The 27,357-nt window shown below is 38.7% G+C and overlaps 1 protein-coding gene across 4 annotated transcripts in view; it reads right to left on the bottom strand.

The window, feature by feature from the left end:
• Positions 1-27,357, bottom strand: part of Ccdc50 (coiled-coil domain containing 50) — a 63,911-nt gene that overhangs the window by 13,368 nt on the left and 23,186 nt on the right. The window contains exons 2-10 of one of the 4 annotated variants that reach the window (XM_041677889.1): positions 24,877-24,939; positions 23,793-23,919; positions 21,203-21,293; positions 14,414-14,531; positions 9,122-9,640; positions 3,574-3,689; positions 2,830-2,874; positions 2,645-2,749; positions 984-1,060 (exon numbers count right to left, since the gene is read on the bottom strand). In XM_041677889.1, the coding sequence (XP_041533823.1) occupies positions 984-1,060; positions 2,645-2,749; positions 2,830-2,874; positions 3,574-3,689; positions 9,122-9,640; positions 14,414-14,531; positions 21,203-21,293; positions 23,793-23,919; positions 24,877-24,939 (1,261 nt within the window). The remainder of the gene's footprint in view (positions 1-983; positions 1,061-2,644; positions 2,750-2,829; positions 2,875-3,573; positions 3,690-9,121; positions 9,641-14,413; positions 14,532-21,202; positions 21,294-23,792; positions 23,920-24,876; positions 24,940-27,357) is intronic. The other 3 variants (XM_041677890.1, XM_041677891.1, XM_041677892.1) reach the window with 3 other exon arrangements.

Genomic DNA, 27,357 nt, shown 5'->3' with positions numbered 1-27,357 from the left:
CTTTTTAAAAGGTGTATTATCCTCATCTATGTGTATGAGTGTTTGCCTACATGTATGATGTACACCCCTTGCATACTCATTGCCTACATATGCCAGATAGCATCAGGTCCCCAGGAACTGAAATTACAGATGGTAGTGAGCCACCATGTGGTGGTTAGAAACTGAAGCCAGGAGCTCTCTGACTCTATGCATTCTTTACAGTGAAATTTTTTCTGTACTTTCATCTAGGGACTTGAAATATACAAATCACAACTGTCATTTATAGTTTCGCTCCTGCTAAATGCCAAAGCTTCCTGTCCCTATTTAACTATAGATTAATTTCCATGAATCAATCCTCTTTTACTGTTCTCCCATTTTCTCCATGCCATCCTTCCATATTTAATGTTTTTCCTCATATTTTAATGAAACATTCTGAAAAGGCAATATAAATTAATAAGGAGAAAAAGCCTGCTTCTCCAGATAGCAACTTTTCAATGCTGTGACTGTGTGAGTCAAGAACACTGAGCACAGCCAGCTACTTTCATAGTGAGACTCAATCTGCATCATGACAATTAACTACACACAAATACACACACAGAAACAACACATTACATGAACATACACAAATGCTTTTATCTAGTGAGCTATCTTCTCAGGCCCAACCAAAGTTTAAAATCTCAGATTTTAACTTAGAAATTGGTTAATCTCATCTTTCTCTAGCTGAGGGCACAAGACTTTAAATGCCAAGAAATAGTCCAAATAAAAAACAAAACAGAAATCTCCTTCTACCCCAGTGTTACTATAAATACTGCCTACATGATTCATGCATTCCAATGTAAGATTCTGAACGTAGTTTGAGAGTAACCCTGTGACACTTGAAGCTACCTCCCAGTTGTAGAGTTTTGGCTTTCTGCTGGAAAGAACAGTTGTCTTCTCAGACAACTGATGTGTGCTCACCACTCCAAAGCTAACTCCGTCTTTCTCCTTTCCAGGAGCCATCTTACCTTGACGGCCTGTCAGTCTTGGAACGGTATGCTTCTTCACTCTCTTTTGATTTTGAGTGTGCTGACTTTGATTTTGACTGTGGGCAGAAAAAAAGACCAAAGAACAGTAAAGGTGAACTTCAGAAAATTGCTATTCTCCAGCAAGCTGTCCTTTAGGAATTTCAGGCTACATTTAGCCGAATAACATAAAAATATTTTGTATTTAGTCATTCAAGCCAAAAATTGACAGACACCATGGTCTGGTAGTTTTCCTGGGTGTGTGTGCACGCGTACACAGATACACACACACACACACGCACGCACACACAGTCCTCACAGGCATGTGTAGATAAGTAGATGACCAGATTGAGTGGGTCAAACACTGCACACTCATAAACATACACACTCGCAATCCACACAGGCATGTGTAGATGACTAGATCACACACTGAATATTCACACACCACACACTCACACTTGCATGCACGTGTACATGAACACACGCACACACGCATGTGTTTGCTGCACTCATTGTGATTCACAGGCATGTACAGCTAATCAGATCCAGAAGACACAGTTGATGGAATCTGGATCTGAAATCTTAAGCTCTTCTCTATATATCTGACTCATGACCAAACAGCCAAGTAAAGCACATTTCAAGTCCAATTTTCTAAGAAAGGACGTATACCAATACCAGTTACAGAATATGAAAACTGCAAAAGGCAGGATGCTAATAATTAGCAACTAAACAAAGAAAAATGGGTTAAGTGATATTATCAGTACAGGTTCAAGGTTATTTCCCCTCATAATAATTACAGAAACTATGAGGCAGGCCCAGAGACCTAGAAGAGGAAAACAGAAAACAGTGCAGAGATTGGGTGTGTCCTGAGTACAGACTCGAGGCTACATGTTCCCAGGCTAGTACTAACTGCTTCCCAGAGTGTTACTTCACTAACTCCTGTCTGCTTGCTCTTCTATACTGTATGTTTTGCACTGTATGTAGTCTGTGATTTGTCTCACTCCAGATGCTCTGGTCTCCACCCCTTCAGCATACCCTACCATCAGCACCCATACAACTGTCTTCTCACTGTCAAGGAAGTTTCTACACTGGTCCCAGTGGTACCTTGCACACGAATACTTATTGTTAAATTGAACTTGCAATACAATTAATTCACAGTAGAATGATGATACATAACTACTTCTGATTAAGGAGGTAAAGTCCCAGGTCCTGCTAAAATGTTCTTGTCCTGAGATACAAGCAATGGTTGCTGGGAATATGCATTTGCTTTCCAGTCCTTCATCTACCAAACACTAAGAGAAAGCTCTGTGAAAGGGCAGAGGTACAATGCAGGCACCTGGGGAAGCAGGCATATGCAGCTCATTGCAGCAGTTTGTAAAGCAGGTGAAAACTGGGCCTCCTTTTACAGCATGAGCCCAGGAAAACGGACCCCTGTATACCTGACTCTCAGACTGAAAGTGATCAAAGTGAGCCTCACAGTCTGAGCAGTACCAATTCAATGTTTCCATTGCGAAACAACCATGACATATTAGTCATGTATGTAATGCAGTTTTTTACATATCCAAAATGGATTTTTAGAGCTCATCCTAAGGGCAGAGTCCTGTTTTTCATCTCTCATTTTACTGTAATTTAAAAGGAGCAAAACTGAAGAGGCATCACACTACCTTGCAATCAGGATCATGTTTTCTTTTGTCCAAAGATGACTTTTCTCGCTCTTTAGCTTTCTTGTAAGCTTTCTTTTCTTCAGCCATCAAAAGTCGAGCAATTTCCTAAGATATGGGCAATATCATTAGTTACAGGTTGAGGTTGTGTCTCACAAAATAGGGACATCTCATTAATATGAACTGACCTCATCCTGGGCAACCTGAGCTGCTCTTATGTCCACATGAGTAGCCTGTGAACCAGAAGCACAACAAATAACTGTAATCTGTGCTGTCCATTTAAAACATCTTACAGAAAAGAAATTGGAATTTAAAATGAGTTGTAGCTGAGTCCCTGAAGCTGATGACCAATGGGCGCATTTTCACCGGCCACAATGAAGGGACTGAGCAACTCACTCGACAAAATATTCTTAGAGAACCACCAAAATTTATCAATGTAGAAAATCAGGCTATGGAGTTCTGCTGCTCATGTTTATCAATCTGCACAGCTACATGGAAAAGGCTTCCTTATCTGATAACACACATTCTATAGCCTAAGTGAATGACTGAAACTGCGGATAGTGGCAAATCCTACAGAAATTTTTTTCTATACATACCAACTTAAAAAATGGTTTAATTTACAAATTAATCAAGGAAAAAATTAATAACCCCAATAATGAAAGATACCACTTTTCATAATATTGTACTTAAAGTACTTATTTTTAATAACAGATAACCAAAAACTATAGAAAGTCAAGCATGGATAAGTGGGGTGATATTCTACTCCCCTTCCTCTGTCTCAATTTCCCCACCCTTAAAAAAACAAGAGTTTTTCAACTGACGGAACCATAATGCCAACAACAGAACTCTTTACGGTTAGTATAAAACTGAATTGGGATTTGGCTTGCACATACAGCCCCTATGACTTGAACTTTGATCTTAAATGTACCCACCAAAAGTTCTTCCTCTTGCAATTTTCGGGCAATTTCAGCATCATACCATTCCTGGTCCCTGGGACTCACTCGTGTGGGAGGACAGACAGCTTCTTTTATTCCTCTTGGTTTCATTCCTAGAAAAAATTCAATTCAATGAGGTAACTGGGGCTGTTTTCTAAAAAGATAAAAATATTAAAGAAAAGACATCTTAATATTTAAAATGAATTTTTTCCAGGAATAGAAATAATAACGCACACAATTCAAACATTTTAACAAAGCTACTTCCCGGAATCTGCCTGGTAGAAACATTTCTCACAGTTTCTGCAACAGTACAAAATCATACAAGAAACCAGAACAAAAACAAGTCTTCAAAACAGAAACCCAAAAGAAAAACATAGTCACTGAATATGAAAACATTTAAGAGAAAAGAAGGTTCCAGAATCAGAGTTTTAATGTGGTCTAGACAACCAAGAGAAAGGCTTCCTCTCAGGTCCTGTAGCTATTCATCTCCCTGCAGAATAGACAGGGCCATCTACAAGTAAGGAGAAAATGTGTCAAATATGACCCTGCTTTCCCTCTGTCGTATACACAGAACCATTTGCTCTAGATCTTTCCTACAACTTTGACCCCTCTGTTATTGACATTAAAACATTTTAGGGAAAATATAACATGGAGGAATGTCAGAAAGTGCAATGGCCTCAGAACTGTGCTCCTCTGGAGAGAAAAGGATGAAGATAATTGACAGACAATTGTGCTTTTGTACTCTGCTGTGTTATAGGAACACACATGGCCTTCTACAAATTCCAAATAAGGCAAAAGTCAATCTCATTTCAAAATTGTAGATACTTCTCTTTGCATACCTTTATAGGTTACAGTTAGTCAACAAGATAAATATATTGCCCTCAGAAATAATAAATCCTTTTAAGGGAATCATAGATCAGGCATCTAGCATAACCATCAGTAAATGAACACTACAGGGATACAAATTTACTCAGATAGACCTCGTTGCGTAACGGTAGCATGTCTGACTCCAAATTTACACAGATAAACTCTCTGTACTACTAGTCAAAGCCACTATCACTTACTAGAATGACTTATGAGTGCTTGAGTAATATTAAAAACCATCCCGACACCATGTATTCTAACTTGAATAGGCTGGGTGAGCTCTTGCCTTGGGGCATCTATTTTAAGTCCTTCCAATGGACTCTTATCTTCAAGCAACAGGGATGCACTGGCTAAGAACATTATGCCATCAAGATAAGCATATATTAAAATAGTTAGCAAAATATCTAATTACATTTAACCACAAGCGGCTAACACATCTACATACATCAAAGTAAATTATATTTAGAGAATTTTGCTTTTGTTATGAAATCTATTTTTATAGACATTCTACTGAACAGTGTGGTAAATTTAAAATAGAGACTCATGCGTGTGGATGTTATCATAAAAACGATTAGAAACCTTGTCTTTCTTAACTCGCACTTCCCAGAACCTGACTAACCAGATCATCACAAATCACCTCTAGTGGTATTGAATCCTATGCTGGTTTGGCCTGGTTTACACCAGATTTCTGACTGGTTTGGGATAGTCTCAAGAAGATGGAATATGCAATTGGGTATTACACTTGTCTGAATTATGATTTGTATGACCATATTTAGAAAGGAAGATTTTAGAGAAAACAACTAAACTTAAATAGGGACTTGACAATGGGTAAAGTCAGTGAATGGATGAATTGTTGTACCATACTCCAATCTACAGAAAGGAAAAGGGTTCAGCGAATGGCCTAAAGCCTCGCTGCGGATGAAAGATTATGCCTGACTTTTTACCTACTGAAATGTTACAAATGGATACACTCAACTTTCAAAATATCCAACATTTTCCCAACAGTGTGGTCTCCTATGTAACAAAATTAACTATAGAAACATCAGTTTCAATTCTAACAAAGATGTAGTTAAATGAATAGTGCTATTACACTGACAGGATGATAAAATTATAACTACTATCAGTCTACAAGGACCAGAATCCATTAATAAAATCCGAATTTGAACCACCATCTCTCTCTGGCCCAGCTACCAGGATGACAGTTTACTCAGATATCCACATATTACCAGTATTTGCAGTTCTCATTCCACAGAGGCGCCCAGAGACTAAGACGATGGATCTCTCTAGAGGCAGGATCGCCTCCCCAGCTACAGTGCCTAAGACAATAGATCTCTCTAGAGGCAGGAGCCTCCAACTACAGTGTCCTCCAGATTCAAAGTGATGAGACGTTTATAAGTATATAGTGCATTAAAGTCATTCTTATAAAAACAGAGATAATCGAACATGTTGGCACTCTAAATAGAATTTGGAAACTGTTCTTAAATAGAGGGGCCACATCTCAGCTGTTCCCTTCTTTCTCTATCTCCTTCCTTATTCCCTAGGTGTGTGGTGCTGCAGATGACCATGCTAGGCAACTGTTCTACCTGAGCAGTACCTCCAGTTTACATACAGTTAATATTCTATAACTGGAGAACACAATGACGCACCAAAGGAAACACAAAAGAACAATTCTGTTTAAATAAAATTTGATGTAGTAAGATAAATGGGAGTGGAGCTCACTAGATAGGGTCTTACTAAACTAAGTAGCCCTGGCTGACCTACAGCTCACCGTGTGAACTGGGAGAGCCTTCAACTCACAGAGATCCTCCTTTTTCTGTTTCCCAAGTGCTGGGAATAGAGGTATGCACCTGTAACCAAGAAAAACTAAAAATGCTAGTATTGGAGATAAATTTATACTGAGTATGATTTAAAACAAAATGTAACTGATGGGATTTTGGTATTCCATATGCATATATCATAAGAAGCCATCTAAGACGAGACTGGGCACGTTCAGGGTGGTATGGCCGGGCAGTGGTGGCACACGCCTTTAATCCCAGCACTCGGGAGGCAGAGGTAGGAGGATCTCTGCGAGTTCGAGGCTAGCCTGGTCTACAAGAGCTAGTTCCAGGACAGGCTCCAAAGCCACAGAGAAACCCTGTCTGATGGGGTGGGGGAAGCAAAAAAAAAAAAAAAAAAAAAAAAAAGAAGCTATTTGACATTTAGGGCATGTCACAATGTATCTGATTCAGAATTCACAAGGGATATAAGCATATGTATGTAAGGCCCTGGAAGGTGTAAGCTAACCTGTGTAACCAATAAGCTGTCACAGATGTGAGCACAATAAGCTCCTCTCAAAGTCAGACAGAGTTTAACTGTTCTATGGAAAGTCAACCAATTCTCACTTTACCTTAGCAGTTCCATTTTCTGCAACGCTCTTGGACCCAGTGTTGTTACCCTATCCTGCTAGTTCAGTCATCGATAACTGAAAAGGAATCTGGCATATCCACATCGTTAAGAACTGTAACCATTTTCAATAGCAAGGGCTGACACCAGTACCTAATTATTAGTTCTTAATGTAATCTCCTGACCATGTTCAAAATCAAATACCAACAGGAACTGGAAAGAAAAAGGTTTAAAGCAGGCTGAGTAGAAAATGGTGAGTACTAAGCAGTTCCCACTGATATCATCTTAGTAGCTATAGCCATACTGTTCTCTACACCCTGTATAGGCAGAGCGAACCTTTATTACAGCTCCAGGACGACTGAAGACTAAGTAGGTGCTTAGTTTCAGGTCCCCAAACTTCTTTAAAAACCCTGGCAGATGATGAAGTGCTCTAAAGGTTAACTGGTCTATTGAGCACATTCACATCAGGTCCCCAGATTCCAAATGTAGAGGTCAATGGACTTACCATGGAATTATCCAGTCTCCTCCCATACCTCATGGAACTGGGGGCAACATTCTCAATCTAGACACAGTGTAACTTCTCCATCAGCCTACTTAATGAATACCGGCAACCTCTTCTCTATTTCCCAGTTCTTTGTTCATGTCTTCCTAACACGATGCATCAAATATGAAAATGTTTATATATCTGTCTTTAAATCCATCCATCTGTCTCTGAAGTGAGACTCTGCCACAAGGCCCAAACAACATATGTGGTATTCAGTACAGCTTGCTAAACTAAAATTTTCTTTTTCTTATAACCAAATCCTTTATTATTAACTTTATTTTTACTTTCATTGATTCTTTATGGATTTCACAGCCTGCATTTGGATCCCAATTATCTCCCCATCTCTTTGCATCTGCCCTCATAACCAAGACCTTTTAATGTGAGATACGATAAGAAAGCCGGCAGAGTCAGAATGAATCTGCAGCCTAGAAACTAGCTTTGCAATCACCAGCAAGGCGTGTGGAGAGCACAGCGGGTGCTCCTTGATAGCTGTACCACAGAAACCTTTCCATCTTTGTACAATTCAGTAACACCGACTGAAGGCAAAATGGTGAATGCTATGTCTATTAACTACAGCTGTCACGACAGTGTAGTAGCCACGAGGAAAGCCTTCCCTCAGCATGTCCCAGACAGCACACAGTGCCATTACTGTGTCCATGATAGAATGATTACAAGATTAAGCTTCAGGGCTGCCAAAATTTAAGCAGTATTCATTTCTTATTTTTATTCTAATTTTGTCTTTTTTAACTTTATTTCTTGCATGTATCTAGATGGTATGAAAGTATACTTATACATGAGTGCGTGCAGTGTTAATGCATGTGTGTATGGTCCCCTGAAGTTATTGGGTATTTTCTTGTTCTCTCTCAATTTTATATGTTGAAGCTAGTTCTCTTGCTGAATTCAGAACTAATTATTTCTGGCTATGGTAGCTATCCAGTGTGTTACAGAGACTAACCACTGTTTCCTGAGTACTCGGATTATGGGTATCTGCTAAGGCTGCCTGACCTTTCTATGGGTTCTAGATTTGAACTCAGGTTCTCAAACTCATGTAGTAACTGAGCCATCTCCTCAGCTCTTACCCTCTTGTTTCTGTATGGATATTTAGAACTTGTGTATCTTGGCACTTAGAAGAAGTGCACAATTAAGAGTTGCATGTTAAACCATAAAAGGTAACTTAAAACTATGATTTTTAAGCTTTAATTATGAAAGTATCACTTAAAGGCTTAAAATAGTCCAAACGAACTCAGAAATGTCCAGATTTAATAAATATCCTACCCTAGGCACCTCTGATAAAAATGATAAATGTCCAGATCTGAAAGCCTCGCTGACGTCTCCCTTACAGATAAGAAAGATGAGGTCTAGAGATAAAGTACTTCTCCTCCCACTGGCAGACAAACACGTAAGTCAATTACAACCAGATCTTCTTGGTTTGCTTAATTAAAACCAAAAATTAAAGAATTTTCAATTAAAAATCAGAGTATCTTATGCAAGGCTGTGGCAAACAACGACTAGGTATTTGGCACCTATATTTGCAACCTGGCCCTGGAGAACCCTCCAACACAGCATGCTCTTAAGGGAGAAGAGTACAGATATTTCCTTCTTCTGGAGACCTAAGATCAATAGGAATCTCACACAGTACCTGGCTCCAAGATTCATTTAAGGACAAGAGTTCAAATTGGAGAGACAAAGGCTGCGTACAATGCTTATTGCACTGACTAGCTTTACACACAGGATTCCCAACAGGTGACCCATTACCTGCATCATGGAGGTGTCGAAGTTCTTCATTCTCTGAGAAGGGAGGAGTCCTGGGCTTACGTCTCCGTTCTCTGTGATCACCTTGCCCAAGTTCCCTCCCACACACAATTTCATCAGAGGGAAGCCCTGTTTTCTGTGAAGACTTGGGTGAAAGTCTGCCATGGTGTCGGGACTGTTTTTCCCAACTCCGAGTTCGAGGGCTACTCTTAGCCTCCCAGTCATCAGAGTCAGTGCTCAGAAATACCTCACCACTGATCTTCGGAAGTGGAGGTTTCCGGAGCCTCTCTTGACCAGTCTGCTTTCTTTCATGCTGATCACTGGAATTCTGGGCATCACCCCTCCCTCTGCCTGAGCTAGAAGGCAGAGATCTCTCTGATGAACATGGTTCCTCCATCTCTTCCAAGTTCTCCAATAGATGCCTTGATTTCCCCTTCTTCTGCTTTACAGTGTTTCCATCATTTTGGAGTCTATAAAACCTTGAGTTTCCCATTTCCCTGGCCCTCCTTGACCTTGGCTGGTCTGAGTGGAGGTAGAAGGTATAAAAATAAAATGGATAACTTAATGAGAGTATAAATTCATTACACAGGGAATTTGGGACTCAATATTATCATATTTTTAGGTGTATAAAAATGCTGTGAAACTTCACAAATTGAGATATGAAGATGAATACTGTCTGGATTGGTCCATGCAGATATAGCCAAAGAAGTAAAAGCAAAATTTAAATGAAATGATTTGAATCATAAAGAATCTGATCATGATTAGGGAGAGCTTAGCACGTTCATATTTGCTGATAACAAATGATGAACAACATCATCAAATCCTACTTTATAATGCCAATAACAAAATGATGGACAGTGTGGTAGTTTGGAAGAAAATGGCCCCCATAGGGAGTGGCACTATTACGAAGTGTGGTCTTGCTGAAGGAAGTGTGTCATTGGAGGGAGAAGCTTTGAGGTCTCATATGCTCTAGCCAAATCCAACATCTCAGACCACTCACTTCATGTTGCTTGCAATTCAAAATGTAGAAATCTCAGCTCCATTCCAGCACCATGTCTCCCAGCATGCTGCCAGGTCCCATCATGATGATAATGGATCACACCTCTAAAACTGTAAGTCATTCCAAGGTAATGTTTTCCTTTATAAGAGTTACCATAGTCAGAGTGTGTCCTCATAGCAATAGAAACCCTAAGACAGACAGCAAACATCAAATTCTACTTTCTGAAGTCAATCTGCAGCTAGAATAGGTGCTACCAGTTAGAGGTCATAAAGTCTTATAAAACAGTGATGAGATTTCAGTTGTAGATTTCTAAGCATTCTCACTGAAGTGATGGTAAGATAAAGTACAATGCTCCTAACTTCTGCTTAGTTCAAAATGACTACAGATCTCTACCCTCTACCTCCAACCTCCATGTGTTCAAAACAAGCATTCCCAGATACTTCTGGGACAGCCTGGGTTCTAGTTTAATGTAAAGGGAAGACAGAGTAGGGCAGAATGTTAAAGTAAATGACTTGTTATATTGAGGTAATTCTGTTCCTCATTTTAGTTGAACCCTATCAAGGAAAAAGCTAAAATGGGAATGACATGAACAGGTGTCATTTTCCAAATACATTTTAAAAACATCCATACTGTCTTCTAAATACAAACATAAAGTATAAGCTACAAATGCAAATTCTCCAATTTAAAAGAAAAAAAAACCTACATACATGGATGTTTTTATGGGGCTTTATCAGGTCCAAGCATACTATAAAAACAAGAAAGTAAATTAGTGCGCATTTTGCAAGACCAGAGTAACTGTAACATTTCTAAAGCCTTTTACTACACTTTAGAAATAGTAAAATCAAATTTCATTCCATAAAAAAAATGCTCAGATAACTAAGCTCTTCTTTGCTATAATCAGACATTTGCTGAATACTAAAACAGCTTCCACAAGCAGGCAGACTTAAGGGGTCTTGGTCAGGTTGTGTGTTTTGACTGTAATATAAAGTATGTAAAAGTGCTTTATATATTTATATAAATAAAGAAGGAAAATATGCTAAATACAATACTGATAAAACAGCCTCCACAACAACCTCAGGTTTCTTTTACATTTTGTAAAGAAAAGGAACTTCCCTTCAAAGGTGGGTCTAGAGTAAAATCTGCTTTCTTTAACAGATCCTTATAAAATGATTTTCTCCATAGTTCAGAATCAAATTTGTACCTGATTTAAAAGAGAAGCCTAGCAAGTTGTATAGTTAAAAAAAAAAAAACAAAAAAATAACAAAAAAAAAACTGCCCTTTTAACTCCTGTTAACTCCGTCTTCACAACAGAGAAAGAATTAACTGGCTGCCAGAATTAATGTAATACTGACAAGGTATGAAATGATGACCGCATTCAGAGAGCTGGCTTACCAGTGTGTCTATACCAGCGTGTTCAGGGGGCGCTATGAGTAAAGTCCATCGGGAAGCTCAGAGCAAACACAAAGGAACTTGTTTGGAGATGAACTATGAGACTATGAATTTTTTAATTCTTCCTAAACAGTAGTTTTATTTTCTATGATGGCATCTTTAAATCTGGGGTAGGAGAGAACACAGTGAGGGATTCTGCTTGAACCTATTCCAACCATTCTAGTTGCAGAGAGATTTGGATGTTCTTGAGACCAAGTTATTTGTCAAGTATAATTATGCTTTCATTGCAATCTGTGTGATATGGATGGCACACACATATACAACACATATGTGTCTACATTTTAAGTGTGTCTCCATATTTGTCATCCAAGGTAAGATTTTGTTGAAACAAAATACAAATGTATGTCTGTGTATGTATTATATATACACTATATATATTTATACACACACACACATATATATATAACTTTAAAGTTTACAGGTCACTCATCAAAATTATATTATTTGATCTTTTCATAATCCATGAGAAGTATATTTTTGTAACTTCATTTTACAGATGAGAAAAATGCCTTAGAGAAGTCAGAGTAAGTACCTTTGTCAAACTGCAAATTGTCCTAAGGGATTAGAGTGATAGTCTTCAAAGGTTATTCATGTATTTAGAAATAATCGCAAATATGAACATGATACCAGGCAAGTGGCTTTAAAGAGAAAGAGGATTAACAAAGGAATAATTTATGCTATTTTTCTATGAACATTCACAAATATTTTGGATTAATTTAAAATTTAAAATCTATAGATAATCATTTTTAAGATTTATTAAAGCTTATATATATATAGCAAAAGATGAAAGGACAAGCACTGATATACTGTGATTATTAAATAACAAAGGCAAAAATCAGACTCTATTAAAAGATAAAGCAGAATCCAAGAATTGATCATGTGTGTTGGGAAAGAATCCTTACATAGAGCACAATGCTGCTTTGTAACGACAGATGAAGAGCACAGCTCTTATGGAACCCAACTAGGTCTAACTCAAGGATGGATAAGGGAAAATTGTACAGTCAAAAACACACATCATCTCCAACGGAAAAGAAATACCACTGTCCAAACAAGCCTGGAGGAGCCAACATTTTCTATTCCTTAATATTCTCTTAACACCTAGAAACAAGCCTTTATTCTACTCCACTCTCTACAAGTTTAGAAAGATAGCTAAAATAAATATAATTCTAGGTATTCTTAAAGAAAAATCACAAAAAGTTGAAATCGTCTCCTAAAATAAAGGTGCATCAGGATACTAGTACTGTAATCAAAACACATAGGCTTGAGTCCCAGCTCAAGTTAGTTCGAGTTTTAATGCAAGTACCTAAAATGGACATTTCAGTTAACTCTTCTGCTATCCTAATTTCTTTTAGACTTAAACTTTTAAAACAGAGGGGATGAAGAGGTAGCTCAAGTGTAGCGAGCACTGGCTGCTTCTCCAGGACTGAGGATTGATTCTCTGAAGCCACACGGTGGCTCACAATCATCTCTACCTCCAGTTCCCTCTTCTGGCCTCCATGGGAATATGCAGTGCATAGACATATGTGAACGTAAAACATAAAATAAAATTTAAAAATTGAAGTTATTTTTATTATACTGAGCATGCTTCAAGAGTAAGTTTTAAAATAAATAAACAAAACCCACTACCACACAAATTCTGCATTTCTAAGATTTTGACACTAAAGAATAGTAAGTAGGAACCAGAAGGTTCCTAAAAAATAAAACAATGGTAACAACCTTCTTTCTTTGTGTAAGATGCAATATGCAATTTCAGAAGAAAAATGAGCATTATAGCTCTTTAAAAAGAACTGAATTTATGTAGGAAGACATCAAGCTACTTCCCATACAAGCCAGAGAGTGACTGCTAACCAATTACATTCATGTTAGTTAAAAAAAAAGAAAAAGAAAAAAGAAAAGAAAGAAAAGAAAAAAGTGACTGAGCAACATTATTCTCAAACTACAATAATCTTACCACCTATACATACATTGAGTCTGCTCATTAAGGGAAAGACATACTTTTACATGATAAAATTTTTTTAAAGCAGCTGATCATCGGGTTTCAAGGCCCTGTAGTAAATGTTTACTATCTAGGCTGTCTTTAATTTTGTTCATTGGTATCCCTAGAAGTACAGTCTTGAAACTGGACCTCAATAATCAGGAAGACAAGAAGCTAGAAGAAATTTTCTTCATCTGACAAATCTTTAAAAGAGCTGAACTATGTTCTGTATTTGCAAATATTCTGTTCCCAACACACTTTGAGATAATCCCCACCACCACCATCAGCACCACGATGAAAAGCAGCACTAAACACACGGAACTCTTTCCTTCCCAAATTCTACATGCTAATCAAACAGCAGGGAAATCATCAAGGCCACAAGCTGACAGTAAATTCCACAGTTTGGGTGGTACTGCAGGCAATCAGAGGGGAAAGCAGGGTGAAGAACGCTCGTTTACCCAGTGACTGACACATGATGCACCTTCCTCTTCAAACAGTGTTGCTCAGACTTTTTGTGGAAAGTGTCAATGCAGAACTGTACCCGCCATTTGCCATATTAATTATTTTGTAATTAACACAACACTACAATGGCTTCAGCACCAAGAGTGCATTAGTGTTACAAAGACATATTCAAGTTCTAAGTAAAAACATGGCCATTGAATAAATAAGAAATACAGCTATTCATTAAAATAAAGTAGAATATAAATTTAAAACTCAAACAGAACACTGCCACGAATCTACATGCACCCAGGGTCTGGGATAAGATCACATCTTTCCCGCAGTCCCTAGCTGACGTTGTGGACCAATTGAAACAGGAGTTTGGTAGCTGGGGTAAGGACTGGTAGGTCATGACACAGGCACTGGTTGTTACCTCCATCTTCATGATAGTAGTTATCCCCAAAAGTACGGCCCCCAGAAGGCTCTGGAATGTGCTTCTTCCTCTTTTTCTCTTCTTGTAGCTCCTTCTCTTGCAAAAGACGTGCTATGTCCTAAAAAGCAAAAAGGAAGTGAAAATACTATCACCGGAGAGCAAATAAGGCTGACAAGGGCAAACTGGAATTCCTCCTGTCAGCTGTCTTCTGCTGTCTAAGGCTCCTCAGCCTTCCATGCAAACATCAAATGTCATTCAAATGCCAATGTGACTGCTCAACAACAGGGATGCATAATCTAGAAACGCATGATAGGCTTTATTTTTTCCCTAATTAAGACATAAAGCTAGATAAGTCTACAAAGAGAGTCCAAGTTGTTTTGTCTAAAGCTGATTCTAGCATAATTTTTAAAATAAGTCTTTTGAAGTCTTTTATCCAAATAGATGATTTGGATTGGCAAGGAAATAGTAAGTTAGAAAACTTAATAAGCTAGCTTATAATTTAGTTATAAAACTTGTAAAACTAATCATGTGATTCTGATCTGGCTTTTCACAGGAATACTGCTGTGTTAAGAGAAAAGGAGAAGATAAGCACCACCAGTCCCCGTTCTGAGCAGATGCTATGGATTCTAATTCTCTCCCCAAATATGACCGCCCTGCAGAGGCACATACAAACAACCTCAGTACCACGAAGATGACAAAAGGTGCATACAAACAACCTTTGTAACGTGAGGATGACACCTTAGGCACAACTGAGTATCTATAGAGACACCAAAGAAGGAACACTACCGGTGTTTCAAGGATTCTATGGCTCTGAACTGTTCGGCTTTAAACAAGGCACAACATCTCAACAGGCAATATGCAAAACACAGAATGAGCAAGGCTGTCAGTCAGGGTTTTAATAGTACCAGGAATTACCAAAAGCTTAAAGAGTACAAGATACAAAATACTGCAGTAAAATGGTAGACGAGAAGATGATGGGTGGGTCACAGGCACTCCTGAACATCTTCAGTGTCTGTGGTTGGTCTGTACTATACAAAAAGATGAACTGTTACCGAAAGTTCTGCTTGCGGTGTAGTATTCTGAATGTCAAGACTCTGCCCATGAAAGCCCCATAGAGGAGCATGGAGACTTTTGTGCACATTATACACTTTTCTGGAGAGAAGCTCCATACCCCATCAGGTTCTTCAAGGCTCAGATAACAAGGCACGAAACACAAGTATGGGAAGAACATGAGAAACTTGAGATAGCTCTTTATAACATGGAATAAAGATAGTGGTACAAAAACAGTACTTTTTTTTCTTTCTGAAATTTGGTACAAAAAAAAGTCTTTCTGAAATTTTATGTGTCCAAAAAATATACTAAAAGAAAAAAAAACTCAAAGTAATTCATTCAAAGGAGACAGAATTATTCAACATACACTAAAAAAAAAAAAAAAAGTCAGAGTCAGACATGGTGGCATAGGCCTTTAAGCCCAACACTCAGGAGGCAGCAACAGGCAGAACTCTATGAGTTTTAAAGCCAGACTGGTCTACAGAGTAAGTTCCAGGACAGTCAGGGCTGTTACACAGAGAAACTCTGTCACAAATACACACACACACACACACACACACACACACACACACACGTTAGATGCAAATCCCAGGAAACAAAATTAGAAATGACTGTAACATATTTTTATCATTCAGGAATAGAGTTTTGTATATATGACAACATGGATGCCAATGTCCAGTTTCAAACTTGAAACTTAAATATGTAGAATACACACCGAGCCCTGAGAAAAGTTTGTAGTTTATCTAAACGCTCAGACTGTGCAATGCCAGGCACCCGAGCAGGTGAGTGTAAAGGAGGACACATCCTTTTTTGTGCTTTTCCATACACGAATGTGAATTTCTAGTGTACTGATAGAAAACGTCCCTTTAGTGATTCTATCCCAGCCAGCTGGTCTGAAAGGGACATAATGAGACTAACAGTAACTACGCAAGACAAATTTCTTACGGTTTCAATTGAGTTTGGTGTGATAACAAGTATAAGTTATTCATCCTTAAACTGAAATGTTCCTGACAACTTAATAACATCAGAGTAAATCAGCCTGCTTTCAGCCGAACCCGTGTGCCAGAACTATTGCTTTAAGGTCTTATTGAGTAATAAACAACCAAGAAGAAAGAGGGGTCATAGGTTCTAGCTTGTACACCGAAAACTATCATGCTAAATACATGTTCTCCAAGTTCCTACCCTGCTGATTAGAGAAGTGGAAAGAAGCAGAAGTGCCCCTCAGTACCACCAGTTCCTATGCACCCCAATATCATTTCCCTAAGTGCTGGCTCTACAAGCAAGCACAAACGCTGCCTCTGAAAACTGAAGAAAACAATACAATGGAAAGAGATGGGCCCCTCACCCCGCCAATGAACTCTATTAAACAACACTCTGGAAACTTTCCAATGCTTTCCTGGTACTGAGCTCCATCCTAGTAATGATGCAGCCACAGTCCACCCCTTGAGGGCTAGCAGAACAAGAATCATGACCTCCTTTACTGCACTGGCTGGTCTATCCGGTGAGGAGAATACATGTCGGGTGCTTGACAAGCAAATGTTTCCTTTCTTCTAAGCTCTCAGTGGCTTTAGGTTCTTTAGAAGAAAGGCTTTCTAGAGTTGAAAAAGACTGCCACTATCCTAAGTCACAGGCCCCAAAGGGAGTTCTTCTTCTGCTTTCCAACTCCATCGCAGCTTGACGTACTCTTGGCTATAACCAAAGTGCTTTCCTCTGAAACCAAAGGCGGCTGGTATTAGTCACTGAGCTGGACACTGTCAGTCAACTGGTCACCTTGTATGTGAAGTCTTCTGGATCCTTAGCTCCCTTCCTACAAACACATCCTCCAGAAAGGAGCATACTGTCTCACCAGATCCTCCAAAGAAATAGAAAGCATTCAATCAAAACATACACTGTAGTTAACTCTTCAAAGTGCACACTGAAAGCCGAGGGTCTAGCTCAGTGTAAAAGGACCTCAAGCATATCCAAGGCTCTGACCTCAATCTCTAGTATTATTCTCCAAAATAAGTTAAACAAAATGTATCTTAAAAATTTTAAAACTTGACAGAAGAAACTATTAAAGTTATGACAGTCTTTTATTAAATTAAAAATATGCACCTTATGAAATAAAATGGGCAAGCATATCTTCAAAAAATCTTAACCCTTTCTGAACTCAGGCCTAATCAGCTTTAATTTATCAGGTAGATTTACTTTGGGCAAGTCTGCAGAAATGATCTATTTACAGAAGACCGAGTGGTTAGAATGTGAGTCTGCGAACATTCTGTTTTATTTCTCCCTTTCCTAGTGTCACCCATATGAAGGGCAGTGTTCAAGTTCTCTAGAATGCTGGAAGAGAGCAATGAAAACATGCATTTGCAAATTTCTTTGAAGAGGCCAAATATGTTCCGGATAGCAGAGAATCTGGATACTGGCCAGGATCCTTAACTACATCTATCCAGTGGCAAAGGCTCATGAAATAATGCAGGGAACTGTGGCTCAGTGCTCTAGGACAGCCATTAAAGCAGCCCCAGGTAGCCTGCAGATCTTTTCCAGAGGGAGCACTCTATTAATCACAGGACCAAGCATTTTAGGGAAACTCTACACTACACAGGGGTGCATTAGGATTAGTTCTCCAGTAATATTCTCACCTCTGTCCTCTAGTCATCATGAGTTTTAAAAGAAAGACATTTTTAACTTAAAAATGAAAAGAGATCTAAAAATATGAGTTGTAAATTACTGTCAGTAATGGGGGAAAGTGGGGAAAACAAAACCACACAAGTAGATTGCTAGTCTACTTCATTAGTTAGCATTTTACACATGAATGCCTAACTTAGGGGACATCTCAAAGCAGGTATAATCAAGGGTTGTGCTGTAAAGTCAGGAAAACTGGAAAAGGCTATAGGTAGAAAAGTAGCAATATCACTGGGATAAGGAAAGCAGGGTTTTCTCAACTAGAGCCCCCTTCCCTTAGCCTTACTGAAACAAATATATAAAAGTAGGTTACAAAAAAAAAAAGTAGGTTACAGTTCAAATCACAGAAAAGTATACTAACAAAAATATATGTTATTTGAGCTGCTCTTAAAATAACAAACTTATATAAATATACTTTTATAAAATCTTGATACCCTGAGGGTACTATGGATAAGCAGACATAACACTGAATTCATTTTGAGTATAAATTAGTTACTAAGTTTATTTCTGAGCAGTTCATAGTACAGATGGCTTCAAATTGTTAGACCAGAACCATAATCTTGCATGACAGGGCTAACCATGCTAATATTTACATAAGAAAAACCAACCTTTCCTAAAATAGTTGCCTATCACATGTGTCTAGACCAAGTTTTAAATGTACAAAATATGATATGCCTCTATACACACACATACACACACACACACACACACAGAGAAACATACATTTCATACATATATACTGAGTTATAAGAATTGTCAAGTTAAGTCAACTAAATATAGCTTCTCTTGATTCATTTTAAAAACATCAACAAATGCCTCTACTGTGACCAAAATGGAACCAACTCACTGGATCTCAGACCCTACCAGTGCCCTGCAAGGCTCTCCACTGGACACGTAGGGAAAACTCAACTAGTGTATTTAGGGGAAATGGAGACCAGAAGAGGTTCACAATGCTAACCAGCTACCTCTCTGCCCCTCCTTTTTTCTCCATCTTTCTCCCTGCACAGTGGCTTCTTTGCTTATATCTGTTGGGCTAACACATACAACAGTAACTACAATAAACACGATAATAAATAACAACTGAAAACATCTATGGTTAACTATAAAGTATTAGTTGCTGAAATCCTCGGGTACATTTCTCAGTTCACTTTTGACTCTGCTAGGAAAAGGGGACAGGTCAAAATACAGTGGAGGGCAAGCAAATAGAAGGCCTGAAAGGAAGACCCTTAAATCACACCACAATGGAACATATTTAGCTTACTTAATTTTTTCCTAATTTTGCAAATATATACTCTGGGGAAAAAAATCCATATTGTTATAAGGGAATGGAAGTGGAAAAACCAACCAGTCAAAAGCTAAAGGAAAAGCAATTCTCCACTTAAGTAGCAGAGGCCCCTTACACACCACCTCACTAAAACCCTACCACAGCCTTTCAGTGCAAAGGTGTATCAACTGACAGGACTGCCACTTGGGAACCGAAGACTGCATACTTAATTGAACAGGTGGAAATCAAATAGTTAAAAGCTAAAAAGCTAAAATTTAGGCCTGAGCATTCCAACTCTAAAACACAGGTTTTATATTGTGCCACAGTACATATAAGTCAGAACTAAACAGTATAAACAAATTTCTCTAGCATCTTACTATAATATGGAACCAAGTCACTATTTAAGACTTACTTTCTTGGTCTGCAAACTGGAATTAATAACTACCTTGCTTACTTGAACCCATATACTTAAAATCAAGTGTTTGGTTTCTCTTTCTATCCCATGGCTTCCTGAATTGAGGAAGGGTTAGAGAATATAAGTAGCATTTATAAGAGGTCAATCTATCTGTTAATTTACAAAAAGAAGCTTCCTGTCTATAAAATACAATTACTTATTTCAGCCTGGTTTCATCCCAAAGGAAAGCATTTACTATAAGGAAGCATGACATCCTGCAGTAAGAATAGGGTTCTTGTGATACTAACAGAGTGGGTCAGAAGTCAACCCTAATTCTTACATGTAGTGATAATTATCAGATAATCACAATTTATTTCTTTAACAAACAGCTATATATACTCAGATATTTCACAATCACTGGTCACTGAATGAATCTTTAGGTGCAAAGGTGGCTCTTTGTAGGCTTATTTGCTAATGACCCTGCTATATCTAAAAGTGACACGAGTAAATTAGCTCACAAGAGTCTCAATTTATGTGATTATTATTAGTAGCATCCCCTGTAGCTGTAAAAGATGTTTCTGGAAATTTAACAAATCAGACTGTAATGCTGCCATTAAAGTTGACCAATTGCTTTCTACAGTGCTCTAAGTCAGTACAATGACCACCAACAGCCTAAGATATGTGAAAGAAGGTAGACACAGAATTAGTGTACATAAAATTCTCAGCCTTAGAGCGTTCTCATTATAGATTCTTACAAATAAACAGCACAACAGCAAACATCTACAAATTCATCTTCTAACAATCAAAGCATTATTGTCAAATTATTCATTTCAGCTTTAAAAATGAACTTAACAAGAATGGAAGAATCAAATGCTTTGGGTCAGCATAAAAAGTGAGTGAGAATAATACCAGCTCCTGGGACCTCACAATAACTGACTGCTCACTTTCGAGGGAGCTGCTCTCTAAGCTTGCTCGCAACCGCTGCAACCCACATGAAGAGTTTTAGCAAGCTGAAGAATGCTCACATTTCACTTACTCCGAGCCTCAGAATGGGGTCTTATTTGAGGCCTTTGTGGATATAATAATTTAAGGTCATATAGGATATGACAGGGTCCTCGAACTAATCATGAGCTTCTTGCCTATGACAATGAAGATGGGCAGCTGGGGCACAGCTTCCCAGAGAACGTCATCTTAGACTTCCTGTTTCTGAGAATAAGTTCCTATCCTCCATCATGATGGAGACAGCAGTGCTAGAAAATGAATTCAGATTTCATGTCAAGACTTCCCCAGGACACAAGCCATCAAGAGGCCATAAACAGTGGTGCACACAAAACAACACCTAAGCCCTACTGCATTCCATATGAGAAGTCCAGCTGTCATCCAGAAAGGATGCAGGACCTCACCAAAGTCATACCTCATCCTTCTTCTCCTGAATTCGTCGTCTCTCGGCCTCTATAGTCAGTTTCTCCTGAATTTCTTGAGCAATTTCACAGTCGTGTTGTTCACTATAAAACAAAGGTATAGGCGATATAGACGAAGGACACAAGGGAACACTTTTGTTACACAGAACAGTTCATTGAAAACTATTATAAACTGTTACAATTCAATTTACATGACAACGACAGAAAAGACCACTGCCCAGCTGAACCAAGTAAAAAGTTGGATCATAAAGTGACTGTGTGGAAAATCTGGCATTCCTTCAGATAAAATGAAAGTTACATTGCTTTACCCAAGTGGGGCCACTCTACAGGAAGATAGAGGGTCTCCCAGAATCCTGCAGAAGCTCTATAGTCCAGGAGATCAATACCCACCAATATGCAAATACAGAGCACACAGAAAAAGAATGTGAGCAAGATCATAAAAACATCAATAATTTTATAATCAGAGGTAGTGTATGATTTTAAGTTTTGTATAAATATGATCTATATTATTTTTAAATTTAGAAATGAACACTAAAAGATTTATAAAATTTAAAAGGACAAAAAGAGCTCGTGTTCTTTAACTGTGGTTCTCAGTGGAGGCTTCTTTAGGAAATGTTGGTTTTCTCAATGCTTTAGACGTTAGAGACATTGCCGCTATCATGGCTTTTGTTTTTAGTTTCTGCTTATTTGTCCGATTTTCACATTAATATATAAAACAGAAATTTAAGCAATGCCTACTATGAACACAAAATAAAGTACAATACAGAGGAAACAAATAAAGTAAGTCTTTTAGACATTCAGATGGGTGAAACCAGGGCAATCATTTTGGTAAGAGAAAAGAAACCTTAACATAGCACCTTTAAGATATATTCATTTATTTTATGTGTATGTCTTGAGTGCCTGTCTGTATGAATAGGCACCACATACACGTTTGGTACCCAAGTAGGCAAGAAGACATTCTCAGATCCCTTCTAGACGGAGTTATAGATGGTTGTGAGCTGGTAATGGGAACAAAACCCAGACCTCTTCCACTGCAGCAAGTAGTCTTAATCATTAAGCAAACTCTCCTACTATCTTTAAGAAGTCTGGTTCTCTGAGAAGTAACTAACTATAAATTACAATCCTAGGTACAGTGTTCTGGCTTCAGGCTTTAAGAAAAATGAGAGTTAAAATTCTAGACTGTGATAATTCTGGGGAGTTATCTCTTGTATAAAGTAACCATCTAGGAAAAATGAACAAAATTATGTTTAGAAATGACTACTTCAAAACAAGTTGGAAAAATTCAACTTATAATTTGCAGTTCACCTACTAAACAAATATATCTCCTCCCATTTTCCCTCCAACAATTGAACTTCAAATGTTCTTTGACTCTCAGATGTGGCTGTATATTCCATTAAGAATCAGCAAGATACATTACAAAGTATTGTCAGGGAAACGCTAACTTCTCTGGAGTGACTGAAACCAAAATAGTCTAACAAACCCAAGGAGATAAAAATCATTTTCATTTATATCACAAAATGTTGAATATTTTTGGAAATTGGTAGATGTATCTAAAAGTAGAAGTGTGACCATACATACTATTGTGAAGACATATCGGATTATGTTTGAAGACAGGGTAGCAAAGAAACAATCCCTAAATGAAAAGTCTGCAGACCTGATTTTGGTCATCCATGAGCAATGACTTCTCATGCCACCAAATAAGTTAAAAAAAAATGGTTTAGACTTTGTTACAGGTTGAATAAGTTAGGATCTTACCCATTATCACACAGAAATCAACTTTAAAAAGGAGATAGAGAAAGCACAACGTGGAAAACCAGATAAAATTCCAAAGGTCACAAGCAACACAGAAGTTACAAAAGTGAAACTCACGCTTAGCTTCACAACATCAAAGCCTGCTTCTAGGCAGGGTCAGTGCTAGCACAGTTGGATAAATGGACAGAACCATGAGGAAGGGGCACTATAAGCACAGAGCAGTCAATGCTGGTCACCCTGGCTCGAAGTAGCTAAAGGTCCCAATCTGAGTGAAAAATACCATTAATGGAAATTTCTGCTGTGCCAGCTAGCCAGACTGCCAGGAAGAAAAGGCTGAAAGCTGCTACTTCTCGCTTCCTAGGAGCCCACAACATTTTCTCACCATTTAGCATTTATAATCCATGATATTACACCTCAGTGCTTTCTAGAACATTGTGCTTCTTAAAAAGTAAGGAAACCAAAGAAAGATGGTATAGCAAACACAGCTAAGAAAACTAAAGGAACCCATTATGGCACATAAAGAATTGTCTATTATTCCAATGCTTCCCCCAAACAAACTTACAGTCAGAAGATAAGAGATTATCTTCTTCATGGCATAGGTACAAAGACTAAATTGAAAGAGACAAACGAATCAGCTCAAAGTCAAAGAGTGAAAAGTGTGAGTACTATGACTAACATTTCCCAATGCATATTTCAGTAACAAAGAGAATTACTGATCAGCCATAATTTGTAATCCCAGACAGAAAAGACACGGAGAGTCAGAGGGGCCCTCCCTGCCCCGGCTGCTGTCCCATAGGCATGCTTCTATCAGTGCCATTCCCCAGATCTCACAGGTCTTTGTATCGCTTCTGGAGCTGAGCTTGGGCTTTTAGATCTTCCTCTTGGAGCTGCTTAGCCACCTGCAGATCATGCTGGACCAGACGGTTCCGCTGAATGTTTGATGCCAAATGATGCTCAACTGGACAGGATCATTAGAAGGGGAGTGACAATGTGTTGACAGGTCAATAAAAAGCTTATGTAGAGCCTCACCATTATAAAAGTCTATATACCCACTACTCCACTTCATGCTTTTAACAAAAGATAAAACTGCTTCAGGAGTTACTCTACCGAGTAAAAAGGAGACCAACAGGAATAAGTCAATTGCTTTTCCGATCACGTGACATAAATGTAGCAGTGCCAGGATGTCTATATAGACACTCTAAGCTGGCCACTGTTCTTTCTACTGAACTCTGTTGCCATTCCAAGAACTCTCAAATCATGAACTCATAAAATACTATCTAGATGGGTTTTACTTTCTACTAAAACACTAACTATTCAGAAAAATCCACCATGTGGGGTTGGGAATATACCTTTGTTAGCAGAGTGTATGCCTAGCATGCAGGGAGACCCAAGTCCCATCCTCAGCAGGGTATCATTAGGGTGTGGTGTCACATGCCTGCAATGCCAGCGCTTGGGACACAGAGGCAGTAGTAGGATCAGATTCCCAAGATCATCCTAAACTACAATAGGGGGTTTCCGATCAGCCTGGGCTACAGGAGACCCTATCTCAAACTACAAAAAAAATCTGCAGTGTGACTTAACACAGACACTACTATTGCCTATGGAAAATGTCCCAGTTTCTATTCCGAGGGCAAGCTTCTGACATACTTACTACAGATACATTTACAACCACTGTCTCCCTTCTATGGAAGGAAGGGAACAGTCCTTTTCCTCCAGACAGTGAGCACTATTCCTATCCCTGACTCATTTCAAAATATGCAGAATTCATTATTTATCCTTGTCACTTGCCAAGACCTTTCTTCAGGGCAGATATGAGGTATTCTTAGTGACTTTCTCTTTACCTAACAGGAAGAAACAGCCTCAAGCTACCACTAAAGAAAAAGCTGCAGGCTCATGAATTAGAGCTGATACTTACTCTCTTGTTCCTGCAGGCTATGAGCCAGGGTGTGGTCCTCCAGGACAGCAAAATCTCGACATACTGTAGAGGAGGAAGAGCAGAATGGAAAAATTATTAGTATTACTATACATCTGCATAAATAGAAAAGAATTTTGTGTACTTCAAAACAATTTCAATATTTTGCAATTTACTAGCTTAAATAAATAACAATGCATAAAATGTCTAATCAAGTATTAACTCATTATTCACCAAAATTCCTAGTGACGGGGCTGAAGAAATAGCTCGGTGGTTAAGAACAATTATTGTGAGCTCACAATGATGATATGCAAGATATTCATCAGTATTGCTATAGGCTAGGGTCATTTCCGGTTCCCTATCCTCAGCTGCCCAAGGTACTAACTGAAGACCTCGGCTTGGGCTCCTGGGAGCCAGTATAGGTTCAAGTCTTTTGCCAACCCTAAGGTGGCTCCCTTAACTAAGAATTGTGCTTCCGTGCTCCCCTATCCTACCTTCCTTTATCCCAATCTTCCTTTTTCCCCAAGTTCCCCCCATCCTCCCCTTCTCCCTTTTCTCTCCCCATCTCCCCTTACCCCCATCCCACCCCACCCCCAAGATCCCAATTTTCTCCCCGGCTGGAATGTGACTGAAAAAGCATGGGTTAAAACTGGACTCTCTGAACATGGCGAACAATGAGGGCTGATGAGAAGCCAAGGACAATGGCACGGGGTTTTGATCCTACACAATGTGCTGGCTTTGTGGGAGCCTAGCCAGTTTGGATGTTCACCTTCCTAGACATGGACGGAGGGGGGAGGACCTAGGACTTACCACAGGGCAGGGAACCCTGACTGCTCTTTGGACTGGAGAGGGAAGGGGAGAGGAGTGGGAGGAGGGGGAGAAGGATAGGAGGAAGGGGAGAAGGGTGGGAGGAGGGGGAGGGAAATGGGAGGCTGGGAGGAGGTGGAAACTTGTTTTTTTTTTTTCTTCCTTTTCTCAATAAAAATAAATAAATAAAAAAAAGAACAATTATTGTTTTTGCAAAGGACCTTGGTTTGGATCCCAGCAACCCACATGTCAGCTTATAACAGTGAGTCCAGCACATTCTTCTGGCCTCCACAGGCACCAGGCACCCATGTGTTGTACATATATAAAAACAGAAAAACACTCATACACATAAAACAAAACAAAAGTCACAAAATAAAAAACCATAGAGCGTACTAAATGTCCTGCAAGTGTGCCACAAATCAATGGTTAGCTCTTCCTCCCGAGCTCAGAACCCAGAGCTCTACAAGCTCCCATTTGCCTCTCTAGGGCGCAACTAGAGTCAACAATGCTTTGCACAGTGTTGCACAGGAAGTCTGGTTTCTAGCAGGGTTTGAAGAGTCACCGATTCTTGCTGCACCTGACCTGTAGTTCTTCTAGAGTTCAGCTTATTTCAGAGATCTCACCTTATTTCCTCAGGGAGGCGATCTCTCCTCTGAGGTTAGTCACCTTCCTTAATGGCTGGACACGTAAGCTAGAATGGAATTCCTAGTTTTGTGTATACCAACAGGTACTCCCCAGTTATCTGCAATCCAAGATAACGGGAATCCTCGAGACCATGGATCCTCCCCTAATTTAGCAGCCATGGATCATTTGAAATAACGTAGGGGGATCTTGGAGATGTCAAGACTATTTTGAAAAGGTTATACAGCACAGGAATCATTTCTGCCCAATAAATATGTTCTTTTCAAATGTAACTGTTAAACTAGTAATTCCAATTGAAATGTGTTCTTATCATCAGATGTATATTCAGAAACTTCTAAACACTTGAGGCCCAGCTTGAGTCACTGTTCAATACATGGAGTGAGTGCTGTCAAATTATACTAGTTAACATCCTGGGCAGAGAGATGGTCTGCATAAGGACTATACAATATGGTCATTGGTAGCAAGGCTGGAATTAAAAGTCAATGTTTAACAGTAAAAGCTCAATTTTCCCTGACAAGTTGACAGCCCTTTTTAATTCCAATAAACTGGAAGAAATTATTGCCAAAAAAATTCTATTGCCAAAAAAAGTCTAGAGACTTCCAACATGAAGTCTCTAAAATATTTCAACTAATTAGTACAGAATTTTTCTTGGCTAATCCATATGTATTTTCAACTTAGAGGAAACAAGTGTTCACAATGTATTGCCAATGATGAATATCACCAAATGCTTGGCCTTATTAACTGATCTTATTATAGTACTAATGGAAACACTTACGTTCAAAGAATAGGTCAAGTTTTTATATTAGTCTTATGAGCACCATATTTGAGAAAAGAATTTTAAAAAGAAGACTACATGTAGGAAGAATGGCAGTTTGTAATCCCAGCATTCAGGGGCTCGTGAGGAAAGATTGAAAGTTCAAGCCAGCATGAGGTGCACAGCAAGATTTCATATAAAAGCAGTAATAATAATTAACAGAAAACAAAGTCTATAATACATAGTACATAGGACTATACTTTGGAGAAACTATTTTTCAG

The sequence above is a fragment of the Microtus oregoni genome, unplaced genomic scaffold (assembly GCF_018167655.1).
Source record: "Microtus oregoni isolate MIOR12 unplaced genomic scaffold, Mior012 000029F_ref0000214, whole genome shotgun sequence".
NCBI classification, from domain to species: domain Eukaryota; kingdom Metazoa; phylum Chordata; class Mammalia; order Rodentia; family Cricetidae; genus Microtus; species Microtus oregoni.
The sequence above is the reverse complement of the archived record's forward strand: the minus strand, read 5'-3'. Positions and strand labels throughout refer to the sequence as shown.